Here is a 23157-nt window from a genome sequence, read left to right as displayed (position 1 = left end):
GTCAACATACACAATCTGACATTTTCAGGGTAGAAAGAAATTCCCCAAAAAGACTTAACAACGGCAATTGGGATTTATCAATAAAATCTGACCAAAAATAAAATCTATCAATAAAAAGTCAACAAACGGAACAGGCAGGTAAGTTCCCTGTAGAATTAGATTCCGACAGTGGCCACGCGGCGCTTTAAAGCAGAGAGTGTACCTGCGCGAGTGGAAAATGCAGTGGCCCTAGCATTCCTCAAGGAATCTACCGAACGTTGGAATTAGTGTAGGCTGACGCCCAGGATGATGTCCGAGCGAAAAAAGGCCGAAATTGCACTGCCCATCCTAAATCAACTTTACGTCCGACCGAGAAAAAGAACAAGAAATTTCTCAATCATTTAAAATACATTTTAATTTGGGGTCAAGTCAAAAAGTGAAAATTGAGGTTTAAAAAGTCAATACAGATTAAATTTCTTTTTTGGGCATAACGACGAGGTTGGGGTTGTTAGAAAGGATGGAATAATTGTTCCCAAGTTCGTTTGACTAAGAATTGAAGAAGGGCTGGTTTTGCATTAATCAAATGGCTATAAACTTTAAAGCAACTTCATCACCCCTAGACAACATAAATCCAACGTACGCAAGAGAAGTTAATTGTTTACGATGACCATATTCTAAACCAAATGTTGGAAGATTTAATATTACATTAATGCCACAATAGATTTTCAAGTAAGAAAAATGCCGATGTAATTCGAGTGATTGGTTTTTAAAAGTTATGGCACTAATTTCATGCCGATGTAATTTGAGTGATTGGTTTTATGATTCAATGAAATTTAATAAAGCTATATCAGCCAAATGAAAAGAAAAAAAAAAGAATGTAACAAAAGTGCTTGTATGTAAGAAACCGGTAGACATCCATCAAGGAGTCAAGGTCTTTTGGGGTATTATATGTGTTGACTTTTGGGTCAATACGTGTTTAATGGTTCATGGAAGTCATGGTCTTTATTGGTGATGTCTAAAAATTTCTAACCCATTGGAAGGGTAAGATCATTGACCAATTTTCCAGCCTTTTCTCTTTTTAATTAACAAGCCTTCAACTTATTGAGAGAGATCCTTATAATACCGAACCAATTACACTGATCGTGCACTCCAATCTTACTAGAACTGTCCTGTGTAAAGTGCCTCTCATGACTCCTCTAACCTAGTATACACAAAGTTCAATACACGACTTAAATTGTAGATGCAATATTAAATTTCAAACAAATTAAAGATGCCCATGTTCATTAATAGGAGCCGGATTATCAATATGGAGGAAACCCCTTTCATGGTGCATAGTTCTCACACACCCCCCCCCAAAAAATGGTGCATAGTTTCAATTGACATCCCCTCAACAATCTTGTAGCTCATGAAATCCAATGGCCGTCCGCTTTGGCTTCCTCATCCATTTGGCTTGCCTTTTCTCCGTCCTTCTCACAATTCCCTTAAGCCATTTGGGTCTTTCAATTTCACACAAAACATATGCTATGTAGTCGGAAAGAAGTTTCCTTGCTCTTTCACAGTATAGTCTATTAGAAGTTAGTTCTTGCTTGCCTAACCAAGTTTAACCCTCAAATTCGACCAAAAAAAAAAAAGTAGACCATGTGAAGAAATAATGTGGAAGAAAGAATTGTATACATTTTGTGTATTCCTCTATATATTACTATGTGGAATAATGAAAAGTATGCAAGCCTATCTAAAGATTTTATTAGATGATGATTTAAGGTAGTATAACGATAGAATATGCAATTAAAGTAAGATATGGAAAATTTAATGAATTATCTAAAATATCTGTAACATCCCCACAAACTCAATGTGACGTTAAAGAAGTTGTTGGGGAAACTCCCTGTGATATTGTGATGATTACAAAATATGCTTGGCTTAGTATCTACTTGATTAATGTGGGTATTCATTATGATGAAGTTGTAATCGTTTCAGAAAGACTATGATAGTATTGTTGGTCTCTAACACCATGCTCGTTGAGTTATAAAAAGATGATTCGTGATGAATTAATCGTTTGTGATCCGACTACTAGTGATGGTATCGAGCAGGAATCAAAATCCAAGACCGATTGAAATTTCTCACAATTAGATGGAAATATCTCTCCTTGATAATCAAACATATCCCCAAAGACATCTTGATTTTGACTTTCTTTTTTTGGGGGTGATATCAAAGATCAAACTTGTGAACAGCTTAGGACAGCAAATGACATTAATGGTTGAGTCCGTGGGATTGAATTTAGGCTAAGGCAAGTGTATAGTTCCACAATTGATCAAAACAAACTAGGTAGCTATCTTATCACATTTCCTCATTTAGACTATGGTGTGCAAAGCAAGGAATAAAAGAATAAACCCATAATATCTTTTTCTATGTGTTCTGGTTCATGGCCACTTAATTCTCCCTAGATATCTTGGGATAAGATAATTCAACATAATTCATGCCAAAAGTCTCTAATTGCCTTAGATCCAGGCATTCCTTTCTCAAGTTTTGTCAAATATCTAGATTTGATCGCCTCGAATCTCGCATCTTTCCCTCTTCCAAAGGTGAGTTTGAAGATTGAGTGGACCTTTGCTCGACTCACTCCTTCAAGAGGCAGCCCTTCGTTGGCCGATGAACGTTCTACTCTCACTAATTTTTTCATTTAATTAATGATGCAGCTGATACACACACCGAATCTACTTCTTTTTTTTCTTTTTTTCTCGCAACTTCACTTGTGAATTCCCAAGAATGGTAATTGATAATTAAATTTTGTATTTGCACAACCTTACATTCTTATATGCGCCATTTAGTTCCCAACATTGTGATGCCCCCAATACGTCACAGTTAATGTAGAACTACTAACATAGTTATCTTTTCCGTTTCTCTTTTGCTTAAGTATGTGGAAGCGTAAGGGACTAAAGTAACCCTAGGGTGCATGCGGACTTCTATAAACGGGGCAACTTCATTTCTTATTTGTTTATAACATCAAAAGATAAATTAGGTATACTGGGGAATTCATCAAAAGGGTCGGTACTACTAACTACATCAATTGTAAGTTGATCATCTCGTCCCAACCTAGCTATACACATGGTCACCTAATCCCAACCCCCTGGCTCCACCAAAAATCTTCAAGTCTCAAAAATCTAGTTGCCCTCCTACCTCTTTTCTACGTAATGGGGCTGCCTCTGTCTCTTGGTCTGTTGGCGAACAGCGGAAGAGGACCCACCGTGCGCTCGTTGATACAAGCACATATTCTAGCAAACCCAAGAGTGACAGGCCCGTTGGAGGCCCTATATCCACTATCCACAATCAAACGAGACATGATCCGGGTAAAAACCGTATCCGGGAAACCAGGGTCTATGAACTCGTCCTCTTGCCAAGTGAAGTTGACTAGAACTCCGTAACGGACCCTAATGAAGGTAGGTGGGGCCGACATTTCTATTGATTTGAAATTAAAAAAAGTCAACAACCATCTTACTGCAGATATGTACATAAATATGGATGGAAATGCAGATGAAATTGACTAGTTCCCTTCTCTACTTTTCCAAGTATTGTTTGAATGACAAATACCTTCTTTGATATATTTCAAGTCAAATTTGGAAAATTCTCTTATGACTTGTGTCTAAAAATGACATTATCCTTCTATTTTTCCCGTAATTTTAAAATAATTAAACCCCCTTATGGATTGGAATTTCAACTGAGTCGAGCAAACTGAGCTGGTTTTTGAATCACACCTTCTGTAATTTGTGTCTCTTTATTCACCACTTCATTAGGAGTGACCAGACGATGCTACCTGGATGGCTTATCAATGCATGCAAGTGTGCATGTTTACTAAGAGCTACGTTTGTTTTTAATGAAATTCACTGTGAGACAAAGAACATTCTGTTTTACGGGCATTTATCCCGTGCAGGGCTTGATGAGAAGTATTCTTGGTGCTGCGGTCTACAGGTGCATCACGCTGTATTTTGAATTACAGCTACATGTGTCAGTATCATTAAAAAAAATTTGCTGTTGGCATTTGCCTGATGAGAAGTATTCTAGCTTCTACTCATTGACATCTCCACCCCTTGTTTTTCTTGAGATTCATATTCAAAATCCGGGCTCTGAGTTTCCGGTAGAAGGATAGTTGTTTAAATGTAACCTTCAATATGGAATCATATTTGAAATCTGTGGACTTTTTTTTTGGTTGTCCGATGAAAATGGTCAACGGCAAGAGCGGGAATACCTCATCAAAAAAGTCATTACTTTCTTCTGATCTGTTCATCCTGGCTTGAGCAGCTCCTGATTCCTAAACACTCGAAGACCAAATTTCACCACTTTATTTATGATTTTTTTATTTTTTTGGGGCTGGTTTCTTATCTGATGAAATGGTATTTCCGATCTTTAAACACTCGGTCAAAGATCAGATTTTTTGCTTATTTTTTTTTTTTTTCAGGGTTTTCTCTAATTATTCATGTGCTTTGTTTCTTATGACATGTGATTGCTGCAATACAGGAGCTGTTTGCAAAATTGACGAGGATGGCCAGTATGGCTGCAGATATGTTCGTGGGCAGGGAACGGTTTGCCACATTGTTATTGATGAGACTAACAGAAACCGTCATCCTATGGCTCCCTGAAGACCAGAGCTTTTGGGACGACATTGAAGAAGGGCCAAGACCTTTAGGTCCTGTTGGTCTGCAGCAGGTATTTGAGTGTGACTTTCTAGCAAGTAATTCTCCTTTAATGGGCAAAATAATTGGTTTGACTTTTTCATTCTAATTTCCACAAATGCAGTTTTATTTGGATATGAAATATGTCATGTGCTTTGCCTCCCAAGGACGATATTTGTCACGGAATTTACATAGAGTTGACAATGAGATCATATCAAAAGCCATTGCAGCATTTTCTGCTACAGGAATGGATCCATACAGGTACAACATTGATTATTCTCTCTTTAGGTTAGTTTTCCGTTGCTTGTGCATATAGTTCTATGCGAGCTATTGACTTTGAAGAGGGGAGGATCTCGGTGTTTATTGAACCATCTCCTTTATAAGTTCAAATTTTCGAAAATTGATAAATTTATTATGCTGGCAGAGGACGTTGATAGCTTTTTCTTACAAGATTGGTACTTTCCAGTCGATACCAAATCTTCTAATGCAAATGCCATAGATTTGAGCAATGCAAGCCTTGATTCCTGAGACTGAAATGTTGTGTTTGCAGTGTGCTACCTGAGGATGAGTGGTTCAATGAGGTTTGTCAGGATGCAATTGATAGACTGAGTGGAAAACCCAGAGCCATCAATGGAGACAAAGAACTTAACAGCCCGACGGCTTCTATTTCCGCCCCAGTCAATCTCATCGGTTAGGTCTCATGAGAGTTCCTGAAAGCACTTGTCTCAGATCTGTATATTACAAAGGAAAGGGAAAATTAGGTTTGCTTGATCTAATTCTTGCATCAATAGTCAGCAAATTTTTGCCTCGCAATTTTTCTATGGTTAGGGATTCTTTCATCTGGGTGAGTGAGAACCTTGACATTGTAAATGTTTTAATTCGCGTTCTTATCACAATTTTATTATTCTTTGAATACTGGAGCTTAGCAGTGGATTAAGCAATCCTCGGAGCCTCGTGTGTAGGTTGTCAAAAGGACCGACTCTTCTTGTTAACAGGAAGCTTTGATTCGTGCATTCAGATCGATAATCAAGCAAAAACCTGGAATCCATCAACTAATTATAACAGTTCCAAGGTACTCAAAGATTCTTTCAACGTTTCGCGGATATGAATTTTTGTTGACTATGAAAGCCAGTTATGTGGGAGTAACTCTTGCAAATCTTGAATACATTTATCGTATACCTCGGACCTACAAAAACGCTAACGTATGCATACTTCTTCAATATTTCTGAACTGACATAAAATTTTGATTTCTAAGGCCTGTAGATAAATAATTCAAAAGAGAAGCAGCGGGCTGACTTACACCCGTTTGAGATGCCAAGTAATTTCATTCTTCTTGATGCTAATGACATTACAATGTAAAATGGATTTTTTTAATTTAATATCCACCCATCCTACGAATAAAGGTATTAATTATGAACACGTTCCTTCTGCACGAATCCACCAGGAAAACTAATCCGACGATCACAGCAACAGAAATTAGAGAAGAAGCCAGAGCTATCAAAATTGTTGCAGCTCTTGTTAGGCTTTTTCGGTCTCTTGGACTGTTGCAAGGACTGAGACCATCACTCCCAGAGCAAGTTACCGAACCAGATGGTTGGCATCTGACACACAGACCTGAGTTTCCCAAAAAAGAAGAAAGAGTTAAGTTCAGATGGATCAGGTTCGGTATCGGACCTGTGAAGTGATTGTATGAGACATTTAGCTCAATTAATGAATCAAGTTCTTCGAGCACCGCTAAACTTCCAGAAAGATTGTTGTTTGATATATCCAGCCTCTGAAGCAGGATCAAGTTCCCAATTTCTGAAGGAAGCTTCCCCGTGAATCTGTTCTCGCTAAGATCCAAAGCATATGTTAGACTCTTCAGTGATCCAATTGAAGAGGGAATTTCACCTCCTAACAAATTCCCACCCATTGGTAGCTCTAATAACTTCCCAAGGTCTGTCAAGAAAAGTGGAATGCCTCCATCGAAACGGTTCCTTGTCAAAATGAGTGTTGACAAACTTGTCCAATTCCTCAAACTTGACGGAAGTGAACCATTCAATTGATTGAACCCGACGTCAAAAGTTTCCAATCTTTTACAACGTGACAGCTCAGATGGCAAGGAACCTTGCAGATTGTTGTGAGAGAGATTTAGCATCACAAGGTTTGAAAGGTGCCCCAGCTCCAAGGGTAGAAATCCTGTGAGTTTGTTCATGGACAAGTTGATAGCGGTGATATTGCTACAGTTAGCCAAGCTAGAGGGGATGCTCCCACTGATGCTGTTTTTGCTGATATCCATCAGCAAAAGGTCGGGCATCCTTGAAAAATCTGTCAAGACCCCGGTAAAGTTGTTTTCTTTAAGGATCAACCTCCTCAGACTTGAACAGCTTCCAACATCAGAAGGTATGCTACCTTGAAGTTGATTCACACCGAGATTCATCACTTCCAATTTATTTCCCCAGCACAGATGGGGCGGTATCGGGCCAGTGAACTTGTTATTAATGAAATCCAACTCCAGTAAACTACTATTCATACCCAAACTTTGAGGAATGACTCCAGAGAAATGGTTGTTGAACAAAGTGATGTTCTTCAAGTTCTTGAGCTCAGTTATCTCCAGAGGTAGCTCTCCCGAGAGATAATTGTTATAGACCAAAAGGTTCTCAAGGGATGGAATCTTCCAGATTCCAAGTGGAATCTCACCACTCAAACGATTCTGAAACAACTGAAGATCTTTGAGCTTACTGATGTCGCCGATTTCCCGAGGGATTTCCCCTTCAAGTTGGTTGGAGTACACTTGCAAGCTTTTCAAGGACTTGCACTTGCCAAGTTCGGGAGGCAATTCTCCAGACAATTGATTCTCAGAGAGATAGAGAAAAGAGAGTCTCTCAAGCTGGCCCATTGTAGACGGTATATTTCCGGTCAAGTTGGCTCTTACGGCGGCTAAAGTAGTTAGATTGCTACAATTGCCCAATTCCGGTGGGAGACGCCCATTGAAATTGTTGTATGACAAGACCAGAGTCTCCAAATTCTCGCAACGGGCTGAACCCAAAGGGATCTTCCCTTCAAAGTTATTCTCACTAACATCTAAATAAACAAGGTTCTCAAGAGCACCAAGGGTTGGTGGCAAAACTCCTACGAGCTCATTCCTAGTCAAAATGAGTTCTCGTAATTTACTGCAATTGCCAATGGAATCGGGAATGGCACCTGACAAATTATTATAATGCAAATCCAGGTACGCGACCTCTCTCATATCACCAACAGTCTTAGGAATGGAACCACTTAAATTGTTCGAGTGCAAGTACACATGCTCTAGACTAGGAATTCGGAACAATGACTTGGGTATCTCGCCTGCCAGCGAGTTCGAGAACAAGCTCAAGTAGCTCAAATTCCGAAGCCTGCTCAAGTCGTCCTTGATTTCCCCGGTGAACCCATTATGGGACATATCCAAGTACTCAAGCTGGGTACAATTCCCCAACTGCTGAGGAATTTCACCAGTGAAATTGTTGCTGCTAAGATCAAGGACCCGCAAGTGGGTCAAGCGCCCCACTTCAGGTCCTACCCGACCCGAAAGACCATAGCTGGAGAGGTTCAGAGAGACCACATTGCCAGCAGAGTCACACTCCACACCAACCCACTTACAGGGAGTGGGATCAGAGGAGTTCCAGCTAGAGCTTATGGCGGAGGGCACGTTAGTCCAGCGAGCCATGAGTGAGAGCAGTGGAACGAGGCCAGCGGGGCTCGAAGAAGAGACGGCGAGTGTGGACACAGAGAAGCAAAGTAGAAGCAAGAAACGGGCGAAGACGAGCTCCATCACACGGGAAAAGATGGGAGTGTTGTTGAGGAACTCAGTTACCCAGATGCTAGTTGCAGGCTTCTGAGAAGACCCACCTCCTGAATTCTCGCTTGGTACCCTGTCCTCCTCCTACTCACAGAGAGTTTCTAGGAATGCTGGGATTTGAGAGAGTGGCGGGAGAGAGAGTTTTTGGGTGGGGAGGCAATGATACAGGAACAATAACTGCAAAGTTTCTATTCTTAAAGCTGGTGGCGAGTAGGCAGAGAAGTTGCTGCAGGTCCCATGTCCATCAGTTTCTGCATCCGTAGTACTTAAAAATTGAATTTTGGTGACCATTCTTCCGCTGTTTACACCACTTGTGACTTCTACATCCCTTGTGACATCATTCCTCACGCATCCTACTTTTGATATAAGACGTTTTCTTATTTTTTTCTTTTTATTTCAATTTTATTAAAGACGAAACTCTCTAATACTCTTCTTAAACAACACCCCACAAAGATAGTTTTACTTGATGAAACCATAAAATTGATGTTTAGTTTTTAGCATATGTAATGAAATTTCACAACAATGAAATTTCATATTGAATATGTTTAATAAAGACTTCTCATTTCTTCGCACACTTTTTAGTTCGACTTTGATCTCTATGGAAACAAGCGAATCAAGAAATTTCTTTGCGTCTTCGTTTTATGCATAAAGATGAGATTTGAAGATCCAGCTTAGCATCGTCAAACAAAATCAAAACCCAAAAGTGATAATTGGTAGAGGCCTATTGTTTTGTCATTGAGTAAAAAAAAAGGGTTAATACTCTGAAAAATCAAAAATCAGTACATCTATGACAAACCCCAAACTAATTTTTTAACCATAAAAAACCCCCCAATCGATACATATCTGACAAATTTATCCCAAACTAGTTTACTAGTGACAAATTTACCCTATGTTAGTTTTCGTTAAATTTTACTATCAAATTACTAAATTAAATTACACGTGTTTTACTCTTTGTTTGTGATATTAATTTAATTTAACGAGGGGTATATTTGTTACAAATGTATAAGTTTAGGATTTTTGGCAGTTTTTTTTTTGTTATTTCTATTCTACACTCACTTTGAGACTTTTGCTCGTCCGTGCTGCGAGGCGTGGGAGTCGAAAACCCACTCCCGAAACTTACGCGTCCCTACCCCATCCCCCCGAGAAGGTAAGAATTTAAACCCCTCACCTCCCATTTTCATGTTGGAAGAGTGGCCACCGGGGCGAATCCCAGTGGTTAGGATTTTTGGCAGTTGAATAAATTAATTTTTGGTAAATTTGTCACAAATATATCAGTTTAAGTTTTTTTATGATTGATTGGGTAAATTTATTATAGTTGTACTAATTTAAGATTTTTCATAATCAAAAAAATAATTTAAAATTAACTTGTTACATTACACGTGTACTAATTTAAGATTTTTCAAGTTATTAATCCTAAAAAAATACTCTCTATCTCTCTGGCGGTTATGTGGAACAACAAACGTTCCCTTGTCGGATTTCAGTACCTTCCTCAAAATTTCTGCTTTTGGACACGTTTGACCGTTATCAAAGGGTTCCGAAGGTTCACACTGACCAAGAAAAAGACCAGAGGAGGAGTGCTAGCTCCACTCGCGTGGACATCCCCGCTTGGACACTGCCCTATCTGGATGCGCCACGTGGCCGCAAGTTTCAAGAGAGTATGGGCGACCGTGTGCACTGTGAAGTTAGGAAGGAAACCGCCGACTTTTTCTATTTTCTTTTGTATATTGATTTTATGGTATTTATTCTATTCACACATTCTTTTATTTTTATTTTTGCCAAACTCCCATTCGTGCTTCGTACACGATTAATTTCTTAGGGGTTTTTATAAGTCCCCCCTCAATGGTAAATGTGAAAATAGGTGTAACTTACTTTAAAGACACACATGATTAAATTTTTTGGATCATATTAATAAATATTTCTAAAGTACTAGTTAAGTTAACTAATAGGAAAATGATAACAATAGTTCTTGAATTTTGATTTAATTGTTAGTGTCATCTTTTCCTTAATCAAATGAAGATAATATTTTAAAAAAAAAAAATCATAAATTTAGGAATTACGCATTTTAAGAAATTTCACATACACAATCTGACATTTTCAGGTAGAAAGAAATTCCCCAAAAAGACTTAACAACGGCAATTGGGATTTATCAATAAAATCTGACCAAAAATAAAATCTATCAATAAAAAGTCAACAAACGGAACAGGCAGGTAAGTTCCCTGTAGAATTAGGGCTGCGCATGGCAACATTTTTGGCTGGGGAACAATTTCTTTTCAAAAATAGTTCTTTTCTATTTCTATTCTCGGGGAACAATTTCTATGTAAAAAAACCCGTTTGGTAACTACACAAAATTTTTACTCTAGAAATAGAAAAAGAATAGAAATGCATTTGGTAAAAAAATAGTTTCTTTTTTATATTTATTTGTTTTTTTTTTTTGCCGGTAGACCGCCGCCACCGCCGGACGCCGCGCCACCGGCCGACTACGCGCCGATCGCCATTCGCGGCGGCGATCGACAGCGGCCAATGGGCCGTGCGACGGCGATCGGGCGGCGACAAGCGGCCGGCGGCGGTCGGCCGGTAGCGGCGTGTGGCGGCGGCGGCGTCCGGCGGCGACCGGTGGCGCGACGTCCGGCGGCGTCCAGCGGCGATCGGTGGCGGCGGCGACGGGCGATGGCGGGCGGCGGTCAAGGGCGGTCAATGGCAATCAACAAGAGAAGAATAAAAGAAAAAAAAATTCACTTATTTCTTCAACTTGTTCTGAGGAACAAGAAGTAACTTTTTTTTACTTCTCATTTCTATTTCAAAACCATTCCGGGCTAACTTTTTGTTAGGAACAAAAACTAACTCTTGCCGATTATCAAACAGGTTTTTATTCTTTTTTGTTCTAGGGAAAAGAAGAATAGAAATTCTTGGGCTGGGGAAGTTTACCATGCGCAGCCTTAGATTCCGACACTGGCCACGCAGCGCTTTAAAGCAGAGAGTGTACCTGCGCGAGTGGAAAATGCAGTGGCCCTAGCATTCCTCAAGGAATCTACCGAACGTTGGAATTAGTGTGGGCTGACGCCCAGGATGATGTCCGAGCGAAAAAAAGCCAAAATTGCACTGCCCACCCTAAATCAACTTTACGTCCGACCAAGAAAAAGAACAAGAAATTTCTTAATCATTTTAAATACATTTTAATTTGGGATCATGTCAAAAAGTGAAAATTGAGATTTAAAAAGTCAATACAAATTAAATTTCTTTTTTGGGCATAACAATGAGGTTGGGATTGTTAGAAAGAATGGAATAATTGTTCCTAGGTTCGTTTGACTAAGACCTAAAGAAGGTCTGGTTTGCACTAATCCCTATCTTCTCAGAAGAGTTTGAGGTAAAAACGATTTAGTTTTAGGAGTGGGTTTCGACTTCACACCCTGCCATGAGACAAGGCAAAAATCTAAGAATGAGAATTAAAATAGGACTAACAAAAAAAAATAGCTATAAACTTTAAAGCAACTTCACCCCAGACAACATAAATCCAACGTACGCTAGAGAAATTAATTGTTTACGATAACCCTATAATATTAATCAACACACGTACCTGTACGTTCATATTGTGTTTTCACTCCTTCCCACAAAATGACAATAAATATATTGATGTTGTTTTGGGTGAGTAATTCTAAAAGTGATCGGTTCCCTGTACAATCCGATCCCACCAAGATCAAAACTATTGATTTTGGTGTTGCGACACGCTAAAATCCGTGTTTTCCATCGGGTGCAATTTGGCCATTTCAACAAACCGACAATTGAATTTGATTATTTATTTTTTTGGGTAAAGACAATTGAATTGATGTTGCGCTATGCTAAAGTGATTTTTTTTTTAATACACTTTAATTTGGGGTCACGTCAAAAAGTGAAAATTGAGGTTTAAAAAGTCAATACAGGTTAAATTTTCTTTTTGGGGCATGACAAAGAGGACGGGTTGTCAAGAAGGATCAATTAGAATGTCCCTACTTTGGTTTGAGTAAGAACCAGAAAAAGGCTAGTTTAGCATTTATCAAAAGGCATGACATCGCTTGAATTTCGCGGTTTTGTATCTCAATAAGATTCGACTTTCAAAAGCAGATCGTTTAAATTACATCGGTGATTTTTTCACCGAAAAATCTTACACCGCATTAATTTCCAAGGAGCTAAGTTGGGTAATTTAATATTAAATTAATGCTACAATGGATTTTCAAGCAAGGATATGGCTGATTAGCTTGATTGATTGGTTTTCAAAAAATTATGCCACTCATTTTCAAGCAATCAGAACATACTGCTCATGCAAATATCTGATTTTTAGTTTTATGATCAATTAGAATCCAAACAAAGCATTTTTATTATAAAAAAAAAATTAAACCGGTATGCATGTGTAGATGGAAATTGTACACATGCATATATGGGCCCAAACCTAAGCCCGAGAAAAGTACACTATCAGTGTCATAAATTGTGTATGGCGTTCACTTTGATGCCAAAAGTTTCCATCAGATTACTTAAGTGCCAACAAATTTGAAAAACGATCATTTTAGTGCCAATGCCGATGAAATTGGCCGAAAATCCGACGTTGCACTTTTTTATTAATTTTTGAAGCCGACATGGCTCATCAGAGAGTACAGTCAACCATCCAAACAACAAAACGACGCTATTTTGCGTCTTCCCCCAACTTAGAAACCCTAAATCCCCAAATTGAGAGAGAGAGAGAGAGAGAGAGAAGGAAGGTCATCTTCTTCTTCCTCGAAGACTTACACCAACAACGGCATCAGCAACGGCACCAAAAGCAGCACCAGCAACAGCACAAGCACCACCACCACCACCACCAGCACACCAACGAGACCTTTGACCCCTCTTTTCCTCCTCTTCCTCCGCCCTCGCTTCCTATTCTTCCTGCCACTTCTTACTTGAGCAACAATCTTAATCTCTCATCGCTCACCTGGTCAAGCAACTACAATGGTGGTGAAGCAATGGTGGTCGAGCGATGGCGGGTGAACGACAATGGCCGAGCGGCGAGTGGCGGAAACCCTAAATTCAATCCCGAAAACCCTAATTCAATCCCCATGAGCTATACGGCATCGTTTCTATGAGGATGTCCACGTATAACAGAAAAACGACGTCGTTTCTTGAAGAGGATGGAAAACGACGTCGTTTTAAAGCCACCATGACTTTTTTTTTAAATATAAAAGCTACATAATTAATCTGGCCGGGATCTCTCGCCGGTGGCACCAAAGTGATCGTTTTTTCTCCGATTTGGCACTTAAGTGATCCAACGGAAACTTTTGGCACCAAAGTGAGCGCCGTACACAACTTATGGCACTAATAGTGTACTTCTGCCCTTAAGCCCAAGGTCCAATGACTTTGATGTGTGAGCTGGGTACTAAGGCATGACCACCGGAAAGCACGGCACAAGCATCGATGTCTTGCATCCAAGCACTAGTGACTGGAGCGTAGGAGGCGTGTACCTAGGCATAGCCACTAGGTCCCACCCCAACCTCTATGGACCTAGGCCTCGCCTTCAAGGACCGGTGCATGGGTATCAAACACCAAAGTTTCTAAACCAAATGTTGGAAGATTTAATATTACATTAATGCCACAATAGATTTTCAAGTAAGAAAAATCGCCAACGTAATTCAAGTGATTGGTTTGTTATGGCACTAATTTCATGCTAATGTAATTTGAGTGATTGGCTTTATGATTCAATGAGAATTTAACCAAGCTATATCGGCCAAATGAAAAGGAAAAAAAAAATGTAACAAATGTGCTTGTATGTAAGGAACTTGTAGACATCCATCAAGGAGTCAAGGTCTTTTGGGGTTTTATATGTGTTGACTTTTGGGTCAATATATGGTTCATGGAAGTCATGGTCTTCATTGGTGATGTCTAAAAATTTCTAACCCATTGGAAGGGTAAGATCATGGACCAATTTTCCAGCCTTTTCTCTTTTTGATTAACAAGCCTTCAACTTATTGAGAGAGAGATCCTTGTAATACCGAACCAATTACACTGCTCGTGCACTCCAATCTCACTGGAACTGTCCTAGGTAAAGTGCCTCTCATGACTCCTCTAACCTAGTATACACAAAGTTCAATACACAACTTAAATTGTAGATGCAATATTAAATTCCAAACAAATTATAGACGCCCGCCCTGTTCATTAATAGGAGCCAGATTATCAATATGGAGGAAATCCCTTTCATGGAGCATAGTTCGTACGCCCCAAAAAAAAAAAAATGGTGCACGGTTTCAATTGACATCCCCTCAATGATCTTGTAGCTAATGAAATCCAATGGCCTTTCGCTTTGGCTTTCTCATCCATTTGGCTTGCCTTGTCTTCGTCCTTCTTACAAGTCCCTTAAGCCATTTGGGTATTTCAACTTCACACGAAACGTATGCTATGAAGTCGGAAAGAAGTTTCCTTGCTCTTTCACAATCTACAGGAAGTTAGTTCTTGCTTGCCTAACCAAGTCTAACCCTCAAATTCGACCCAAAAAATAAAATAAAAAAATAGACCATGTGAAGAAATAATGCGGAAGAAAGAATTGTATAAGTTTTGTGTATTCCTCTATATATTACTATATGGAATAATGGAAAGCATGTGAGCCTATCTAAAGATTTTATTAGATGATGATTTAAGATAATATAACAATAGAATATGCAATTAAAGTAAGATATGGAAAATTTAATGAATTATCTAAAATATCTGTAACATCCCCTCAAACTCAATGTGACATTAAAGAAGTTGTTGGGAAAACTCCCTATGATATTGTGATGATTACAAAATTATCCTTGGCTTAGTATCTACTTGATTAATGTGGGTATTCATTATGATGAAGTTGTAATCGTTTCAGAAAGACTATGATAGTAGCGTTGGTCTCTAACACCATGCTCGTTGAGTTATAAAAGATGATTCATGATGAATTAATCATTTGTGATCCAACTACTAGTGATGGTATTGAGCAGGAATCAAAATCCAAGACCAATTGAAATTTCTCATAATTAGATGGAAACATCTCTCCTTGATAATCATACATACCCCCAAAGACATCTTGATTTTGGCTTTCTTTTTTTGGGGGTGATACCAAAGATCAAACTTGTGAACAGCTTAGGACAGCAAATGACATTAATGGTTGAGTCCGTGGGATTGAATTTAGGCTAAGGTAAGTGTATAGTTACACAATTGATCAAAACAAACTAGGTAGCTATCTTATCCCATTTCCTCATTTAGACTATGGTGTGCAAAGCAAGGAATAAAAGAATAAACCCATAATATTTTTTTTCTATGTGGACCGGTTCATGGCCACTTAGTTCTCCCTAGATATCTTGGGATAAGATAATTCAACATAATTCATGCCAAAAGTCTCTAATTGCCTTAGATCCAGGCATTCCTTTCTCAAGTTTTGTCAAATATCTAGATTTGATCGTCTCGAATCTTGCATCTTTCCCTCTTCCAAAGTCATGTTTGGAGATAGAGTGGACCTTTACTCGACTCATTCCTTCAAGAGGCAGCCCTTCTTTGGCTGATGAACGTTCTACTCTCACTATTTTTTTCATTTAATTAATGATGCAGCTGATACACACACCAAATCTACTTCTTCTTTTTCTTTTTTTCTCACAACTTTACTTGTGAATTCTCAAGAATGGTAATTGGTAATTAAATTTGGTATTTGCATAACCTTACATTCTTATTGCGCCATTTTTTTTTTTTTTTTTTTGTCAGTCCTACTTTATTCTTACTCTACACTCACTCTCAGACTTTTGCCCTGCCTATTGCACCATTTAGTTCCCAACATTGTGATGCCCCCAGTACGTTACAGCTAATGTAGAACTACTAACATAGTTATCTTTTTCGTTTCTCTTTTGCTTAAGTATGTGGAAGCGTAAGGGACTAAAGTAATCCTGGGGCGCATGCAGACTTCTATAAACGGGGCAACTTCATTTCTTATTTGTTTACATATACATCAAGCGATAAGTTAGGTATACTGGAGAATTCAAAAGGGTCGGTACTACTAACTACACCAATTGCAAGTTGGTCATCTCGTCCCAACCTAGCTTATGGATTGGAATTTCAACTGAGTCGAGCAAACTGAGCTGGTTTTTGAATCACAACTTCTGTAATTTGTGTCTCTTTATTCACCACTTCATTAGGAGTGACCAGATGATGCTACCTGGATGGCTTATCAATGCATGCAAGTGTGCATGTTTACTAAGAGCTACGTTTGTTTTTAATGAAATTCACTGTGAGACAAAGAACATTCTGTTTTATGGGCATTTATCCCGTGCAAGGCTTGATGAGAAGTATTCTTGGTGCTGCGGTCTACAGGTGCATCACGCTGTATTTTGAATTACAGCTACATGTGTCAGTATCATTAAAAAAAATTTGCTGTTGGTATTTGCCTGATGAGAAGTATTCTAGCTTCTACTCATTGACATCTCCGCCCCTTGTTTTTCTTGAGATTCATATTCAAAATCCGGGCTCTGAGTTTAAGGTAGAAGGATAGTTGTTTAAATGTAACCTTCAATATGGAATCATATTTGAAATCTGTGGACATTTTTTTTTTTTTTTTGGTTGTCTGATGAAATAGGTGAACGGCGAGAGCGGGAATACCTCATTAAAAAAGTCATTACTTTCTACTGATTTGTTCATCCTGGCTTGAGCAGCTCCTGATTCCTAAACACTCGAAGACCAAATTTCACCACTTTATTTATGATTTTTTATTTTTTTGGGGCTGGTTTCTTATCTGATGAAATGGGATTTCCGGTCTTTAAACACTCGGTCAAAGACCAGATTTTTTGCTTAATTTTTTTTTTTCAGGGTTTTCTCAAATTATTCATGTGCTTTGTTTCTTATGACATGTGCTTCCTGCAAATACAGGAGCTGTTTGCAAAATTGACGAGGATGGCCAGTATGGCTGCAGATATGTTCGTGGGCAGGGAACGGTTTGCCACATTGTTATTGATGAGACTAACAGAAACCGTCATCCTATGGCTCTCTGAAGACCAGAGCTTTTGGGACGACACTGAAGAAGGGCCAAGACCTTTAGGTCCTGTTGGTCCGCAGCAGGTATTTGAGTGTGACTTTCTAGAAAGTAATTCTCCTTTAATGGGCAAAATAATTGGTTTGACTTTTTCCTTCTAATTTCCACAAATGCAGTTTTATTTGGATATGAAATTTGTCATGTGCTTTGCCTCCCAAGGACGATATTTTTCACGGAATTTCCATGGAGTATTTTGTCAATGAGATCATATCAAAAGCCATTGCAGCATTTTCTGCTACAGGAATGGATCCATACAGGTACAACATTGAGTATTCTCTCTTTGGGTTAGTTTTCCGTTGCTTGTGCATATAGTTCTATGCGAGCTATTGACTTTGAAGAGGGGAGGATCTCCGTGTTTATTGAACCATCTCCTTTATAAGTTCAAATTTTCGAAAATTGATAAATTTATTATGCTGGCAGAGGACGTTGATTGCTTTTTGTTACAAGATTGGTACTTTTCAGTCGATACCAAATCTTCTAATGCAAATGCCATAGATTTGAGCAATGCAAGCCTTGATTCCTGAGACTGAAATGTTGTGTTTGCAGTGTGCTACCTGAGGATGAGTGGTTCAATGAGGTTTGTCAGGATGCAATTGATAGACTGAGTGGAAAACCCAGAGCCATCAATGGAGACAGAGAAGTTAACAGCCCGACGGCTTCTATTTCCGCCCAGTCAATCTCATCGCTTAGGTCTCATGGGAGTTCCTGAAAGCACTTGTCTCAGATCTATATATTACAAAGGAAAGGGAAAATTAGGTTTGCGGGATCTAATTCTTGCATCGATAGTCAGCAAATTTTTGCCTCGCCATTTTTCTTTTGATTCCGTTGCAGTAGTGTTCTCTTTAGTTGTAGAGCATGACGAATGATGCTATGGTTAGGGATTCTTTCATCTGGGTGAGTGAGAACCTTGACATTGTAAATGTTTTAATTCGCGTTCTTATCACAATTTTATTATTCTTTGTATACTGGAGCTTTTCAGTGGATTAAGCAATCCTTGGAGCCTCGTGTGTAGGTTGTCAAAAGGACCGACTCTTCTTGTTAACAGGAAGCTTTGATTCGTGCATTCAGATCGATAATCAAGCAAAAACCTGGAATCCATCTACTAATTATGACAGTTCCAAGGTACTCAAAGACTCAACGTTTTGCGGGTATGAATTTTTGTTTACTATGAAAGCCAGTTATGCGGGAGTAACTCTTGCAAATCTTGAATACATTTATCGTATACCTTGGACCTACAAAAACGCCAACGTATGCATACTTCTTCAATATTTCTGAACTGACATAATATTTTGATTTCGAAGGCAAAGGTAGATAAATAATTCAAAAGAGAAGCAGCGGGCTGACTTACACCCGTTTGAGATGCCAAGTAATTTCATTCTTCTTGATGCTAATGACATTACAATGTAAAATGGATTTTTTGAATTTAATATCCACCCATCCTCAGAATAAAGGTATCAATTATCAATAGGTTCCATTTCTCGATCATAATATTGAAATGTCACCTTGAATTTTCTGAGAGATAAAACGATGTGGAAAAAAAGGGAAGGGTTGATGAGAATCTACTTTTCTAAATTTTATTTCCTCGGCAATGCGTCAACGTCCATCGTCTTGTCGCATCATCTTACTGGCTTCTATCAAAACGCAATGTTACATGCATCCGAGAACCAAAATCTACCACATTAAACCAAGCTACGTTTGTTTCTCTGGGGTACATTCGCTTTGAGCAGTTGGTTGACAACATCTATCATGTTAGGTCTCCTGCTTGGCTCCTTTTCGGTACACCTCAAAGCAACCAAAACCACATCAGCAACTTGTTCCATGATATTGGTCTCCAGAAATTCTTCTGCGAGGCTTGGATCGACGATCCGATTGATATCCCGTGTGCTACTCCAAACCGATCTTGCCCAACCTACGATGTCTGAGTCAGTAAATGAGGGATCCACTGCTTTTTGCCTCGTTAGCAGCTCGAGCAGAACCACCCCATAACTGTACACATCAGATTCCCTGCTCATTTTCGTCATGAACGCGTTTTCTAACACAAAAAAATAGGGACATCGAAAATTAGTGCACCATATAAAGAACAACACAAATAAAAGACCGGAAGAAGAAAGAAACAGAACATACCGGGTGCCATATACCCAACCGTTCCTGCAATGGCCATGGAAGGCGCAGCAGAAGCAGAATGATCGAGAAGCTTGGCGATACCAAAATCCGATATACGGGGCTCCATATCTGAATCAAGGAGTATGTTTTCTGGTTTGATGTCCCGATGAATCACAGCAGGATTGCAATCAAAGTGGAGATACGCCAACCCATGAGCAGTTCCAACTGCGATCTTGTACCGGACTTTCCATTCTAGGGACAGTCGTGGAGATTTCTCGTGTAAAACATCACACAGGCTTCCATTCTCCATGTAGCGATATAAAAGGAGGCCATAATCCTTTCGCAGCCAAAAATCTTCCAATTTGACCAAGTTCCGGTGCCTCAACGTTCTCATTGTTTGGATTTCTCTAACTATGCTTGATTTCCCTCCTTTGTATGCTCCAAATGCAAGCTTCTTCAGTGCGTAAACTTTGTCTGGACTTAGAGAAGCTTTGAAAACGACCCCATGGGCTCCTCTGCCAATAATATACCTCTGGTCGAGGTTTTCTGTAGCTTCCATCACTTTATTTAGTAGAGAAGACGAGCCATCTTGAACAGGTATCTCATTTGCCGGGTGTTTCCTTCTGCACGAAGCCACCAGGAAAACTAATCCGATGATCACAGCAACAGAAATTAGAGAAGAAGCCAGAGCTATCAAAATTGTTGCAGCTCTTGTTAGGCTTTTTGGGTCTCTTGGACTGTTGCAAGGACTGAGACCATCACTCCCAGAGCAAGTTACCGAACCAGATGGTTGGCATCTGACACACAGACCTGAGTTTCCCAAAAAAGAAGAAAGAGTTAAGTTCAGATGGATCAGGTTTGGTGTCGGACCTGTGAAGTTATTGTATGAGACATTTAGCTCAATTAACGAATCAAGTTCTTCAAGGACTGCTAGACTTCCAGAAAGATTGTTGTTTGATATATCCAGCCTCTGAAGCAGGATCAAGTTCCCAATTTCTGAAGGAAGCTTCCCCATTAATCTGTTCTCGCTTAGATCCAAAGCATATGTTAGACTCTTCAGTGATCCAATCGAAGAGGGAATTTCACCTCCGAACAAATTCCCACCCATTTGTAGCTCTAATAGCTTCCCAAGGTCTGTCAAGAAAAGTGGAATGCCACCATCGAAACGGTTCCTTGTCAAAATGAGTGTTGACAAACTTGTCCAATTCCTCAAACTTGACGGAAGTGAACCATTCAATTGATTGAACCCAACGTCAAAAGTTTCCAATCTTTTACAACGTGACAGCTCAGATGGCAAGGAACCTTGCAGATTGTTGTGAGAGAGATTTAGCATGACAAGGTTTGAAAGGTACCCCAGCTCCAAGGGTAGAAATCCTGTGAGTTTGTTCATGGACAAGTTGATAGTGGTGATATTGCTACAGTTAGCCAAGCTAGAGGGGATGCTCCCACTGATGCTGTTTTTGCTGATATCCATCAGCAAAAGGTCGGGCATCCTTGAAAATTCTGTCAAGACCCCGGTAAAGTTGTTTTCTTTAAGGATCAACCTCCTCAGACTTGAACAGCTTCCAACATCAGAAGGTATGCTACCTTGAAGTTGATTCACACCGAGATTCATCACTTCCAATTTATTTCCCCAGCACAGATGGGGCGGTATCAGGCCAGTGAACTTGTTATTAATGAAATCCAACTCCAGTAAACTACTATTTATACCCAAACTTTGAGGAATGACTCCAGAGAAATGGTTGTTGAACAAAGAGATGTTCGTCAAGTTCTTGAGCTCAGTTATCTCCAGAGGTAGCTCTCCCGAGAGAGAATTGTTATAGACCAAAAGCTTCTCAAGGGATGGAATCTTCCAGATGCTAAGTGGAATCTCACCACTCAAACGATTCTGAAACAACTGAAGATCTTTGAGCTTACTGATGTCGCCGATTTCCCGAGGGATTTCCCCTTCAAGTTGGTTGGAGTACACTTGCAAGCTTTTCAAGGACTTGCACTTGCCAAGTTCGGGAGGCAATTTTCCAGACAATTGATTCTGAGAGAGATAGAGAAAAGAGAGTTTCTCAAGCTGGCCTATTGTAGACGGTATGTTTCCGGTCAAGTTGGCACTAACAGCGGCTAAAGTAGTTAGATTGCTACAATTGCCCAATTCCGGTGGGAGACCCCCATTGAAATTGTTGAATGACAAGACCACAGTGTCCAAATTCTCGCAACGGCCTGAACCCAAAGGGATCTTCCCTTCAAAGTTATTGTGACTAACATCTAAATAAACAAGGTTCTCAAGAGCACCAAGGGTTGGCGGCAAAACTCCTACGAGCTCATTCCCAGTCAAAATGAGTTCTCGTAATTTACTACAATTGCCAATGGAATCAGGAATGGCACCTGACAAATGATTATCATACAAATACAGGTACGCGACCTCTCTCATATTGCCGACAGTCTTAGGAATGGAACCATTCAAATTGTTCAAGTACAAGTACACATGCTCTAGACTAGGAATTCGGAGCAACGACTCGGGTATCTCGCCGGCCAGCGAGTTCGAGAACAAGCTCAAGTAGGTCAAATTCCGAAGCCTGCTCAAGTCGTCCTTGATTTCCCCAGTGAACCCATTTTGGGACATGTCCAAGTACTCAAGCTGGGTACAATTTCCCAACTGCTGAGGAATTTCACCGGTGAAATTGTTGCGGCTAAGATCAAGGACCCGCAAGTGGGTCAAGTACCCGACTTCGGGTCCTACCCGCCCTGAAAGCCCATGGCCGGAGAGGTTCAGAGAGACCACATTGCCAGCAGGGTCACACTCCACACCAACCCACTTACAGGGGTTGGGATCAGAGGAGTTCCAGCTAGAGCTTATGGCGGAGGGCACGTTAGTCCAGCGAGCCATGAGTGAGAGCAGTGGAACGAGGCCAGCGGGGCTCGAAGAAGAGACGGCGAGTGTGGACACAGAGAAGCAAAGTAGAAGCAAGAAACGGGCAAAGACGAGCTCCATCACACGGGAAAAGATGGGAGTGTTGTTGAGGAACTCACTTACCCAGATGCTACTTGCAGGCTTCTGAGAAGACCCACCTCCTGATTTCTCACTTGGTACCCTGTCTTCCTCCTCCTCCTACTCACAGACTTTCTAGGAATGCTGGGATTTGAGGGAGGGGGGAGAGAGAGTTTTTAGGGGGAGGCAATGATACAGGAGCAATAACTGCAAAGTTTGGATTTTTAAAGCTGGTGGCGAGTAGGCAGAGGCAGAGACGTCGCTGCAGGTCCTTTGTCTATCAGTTTCTGCATCCGTAGTACTTTAAAATTGAATTTTGTTGCCTATTCTTGTCCTGATTTCACTTCTGGTTGACTTCTACATCCCTTATGACAGTATTCCTCATGCGTCCTGCTTTTGATATAAGATGTTTTCTTACTTTCTTTTTCTTTTTTATTTCAATTTTACTAAAGACGAAGCTACCCAATACTCTTCTTAAACAACATCCATGAAGATAGTTTTACTCGACAAATTCATAAATTGATATTTAGTTTTCAGCATATGTAATGAGATTTCACAATAGCAAAATATC

General features: G+C 39.8%; 3 protein-coding genes and 1 long non-coding RNA gene across 4 annotated transcripts; 2 read left to right on the top strand and 2 right to left on the bottom strand.

Annotated features, from left to right (window-relative positions):
* The first annotated feature begins 3459 nt into the window (after positions 1 to 3459).
* Positions 3460 to 5446, top strand: LOC120294726 (exocyst complex component EXO84B-like). Its single transcript, XM_039315170.1, has 4 exons — positions 3460 to 3542; positions 4489 to 4677; positions 4768 to 4904; positions 5194 to 5446. The coding sequence occupies exons 2-4, from the start codon at positions 4513 to 4515 to the stop codon at positions 5336 to 5338; spliced, it is 447 nt and encodes a 148-aa protein (XP_039171104.1). The 5' UTR covers positions 3460 to 3542; positions 4489 to 4512; the 3' UTR covers positions 5339 to 5446.
* A 572-nt stretch (positions 5447 to 6018) lies between these two features.
* Positions 6019 to 8474, bottom strand: LOC104452263 (leucine-rich repeat receptor-like protein kinase PEPR1). The gene has a single exon (XM_039314676.1). It carries the CDS (start codon positions 8431 to 8433, stop codon positions 6019 to 6021), a length of 2415 nt encoding a protein of 804 aa, XP_039170610.1. The 5' UTR covers positions 8434 to 8474.
* A 9219-nt stretch (positions 8475 to 17693) lies between these two features.
* Positions 17694 to 18446, top strand: LOC104450671. The gene is made up of 2 exons (XR_726722.3): positions 17694 to 17757; positions 18047 to 18446. It is a non-coding gene; the product is annotated as an uncharacterized LOC104450671 (long non-coding RNA).
* Positions 18447 to 19048: 602 nt separating this feature from the next.
* On the bottom strand, positions 19049 to 22758 carry LOC104450670 (receptor-like protein kinase). Its single transcript, XM_010065336.3, has 2 exons — positions 19625 to 22758; positions 19049 to 19532 (listed from the first exon to the last, which is right to left on the bottom strand). The coding sequence occupies exons 1-2, from the start codon at positions 22587 to 22589 to the stop codon at positions 19180 to 19182; spliced, it is 3318 nt and encodes a 1105-aa protein (XP_010063638.2). The 5' UTR covers positions 22590 to 22758; the 3' UTR covers positions 19049 to 19179.
* Positions 22759 to 23157: the final 399 nt, after the last annotated feature.

The sequence above is a fragment of the Eucalyptus grandis genome, chromosome 6 (genome assembly GCF_016545825.1).
Source record: "Eucalyptus grandis isolate ANBG69807.140 chromosome 6, ASM1654582v1, whole genome shotgun sequence".
Lineage (NCBI taxonomy): Eukaryota > Viridiplantae > Streptophyta > Magnoliopsida > Myrtales > Myrtaceae > Eucalyptus > Eucalyptus grandis.
Note: the sequence above shows the minus strand (reverse complement) of the source record. Positions and strands in the feature narration are given on the sequence as shown.

What these genes read in the sequence shown, in the direction of transcription:
- LOC120294726 (XM_039315170.1), top strand. Translation starts at nt 4,513, where the DNA reads ATGGCCAGTATGGCTGCAGATATGTTCGTGGGCAGGGAACGGTTTGCC. An exon ending in GTCCTGTTGGTCTGCAGCAG is followed by an intron (nt 4,678 to 4,767) that starts GTATTTGAGTGT and finishes CCACAAATGCAG; the next exon opens with TTTTATTTGGATATGAAATA. An exon ending in ACAGGAATGGATCCATACAG is followed by an intron (nt 4,905 to 5,193) that starts GTACAACATTGA and finishes TTGTGTTTGCAG; the next exon opens with TGTGCTACCTGAGGATGAGT.
- LOC104452263 (XM_039314676.1), bottom strand. Translation starts at nt 8,433, where the DNA reads ATGGAGCTCGTCTTCGCCCGTTTCTTGCTTCTACTTTGCTTCTCTGTG.
- LOC104450670 (XM_010065336.3), bottom strand. Translation starts at nt 22,589, where the DNA reads ATGGAGCTCGTCTTTGCCCGTTTCTTGCTTCTACTTTGCTTCTCTGTG. An exon ending in GGTTGGGTATATGGCACCCG is followed by an intron (nt 19,533 to 19,624) that starts GTATGTTCTGTT and finishes TTTTTGTGTTAG; the next exon opens with AAAACGCGTTCATGACGAAA.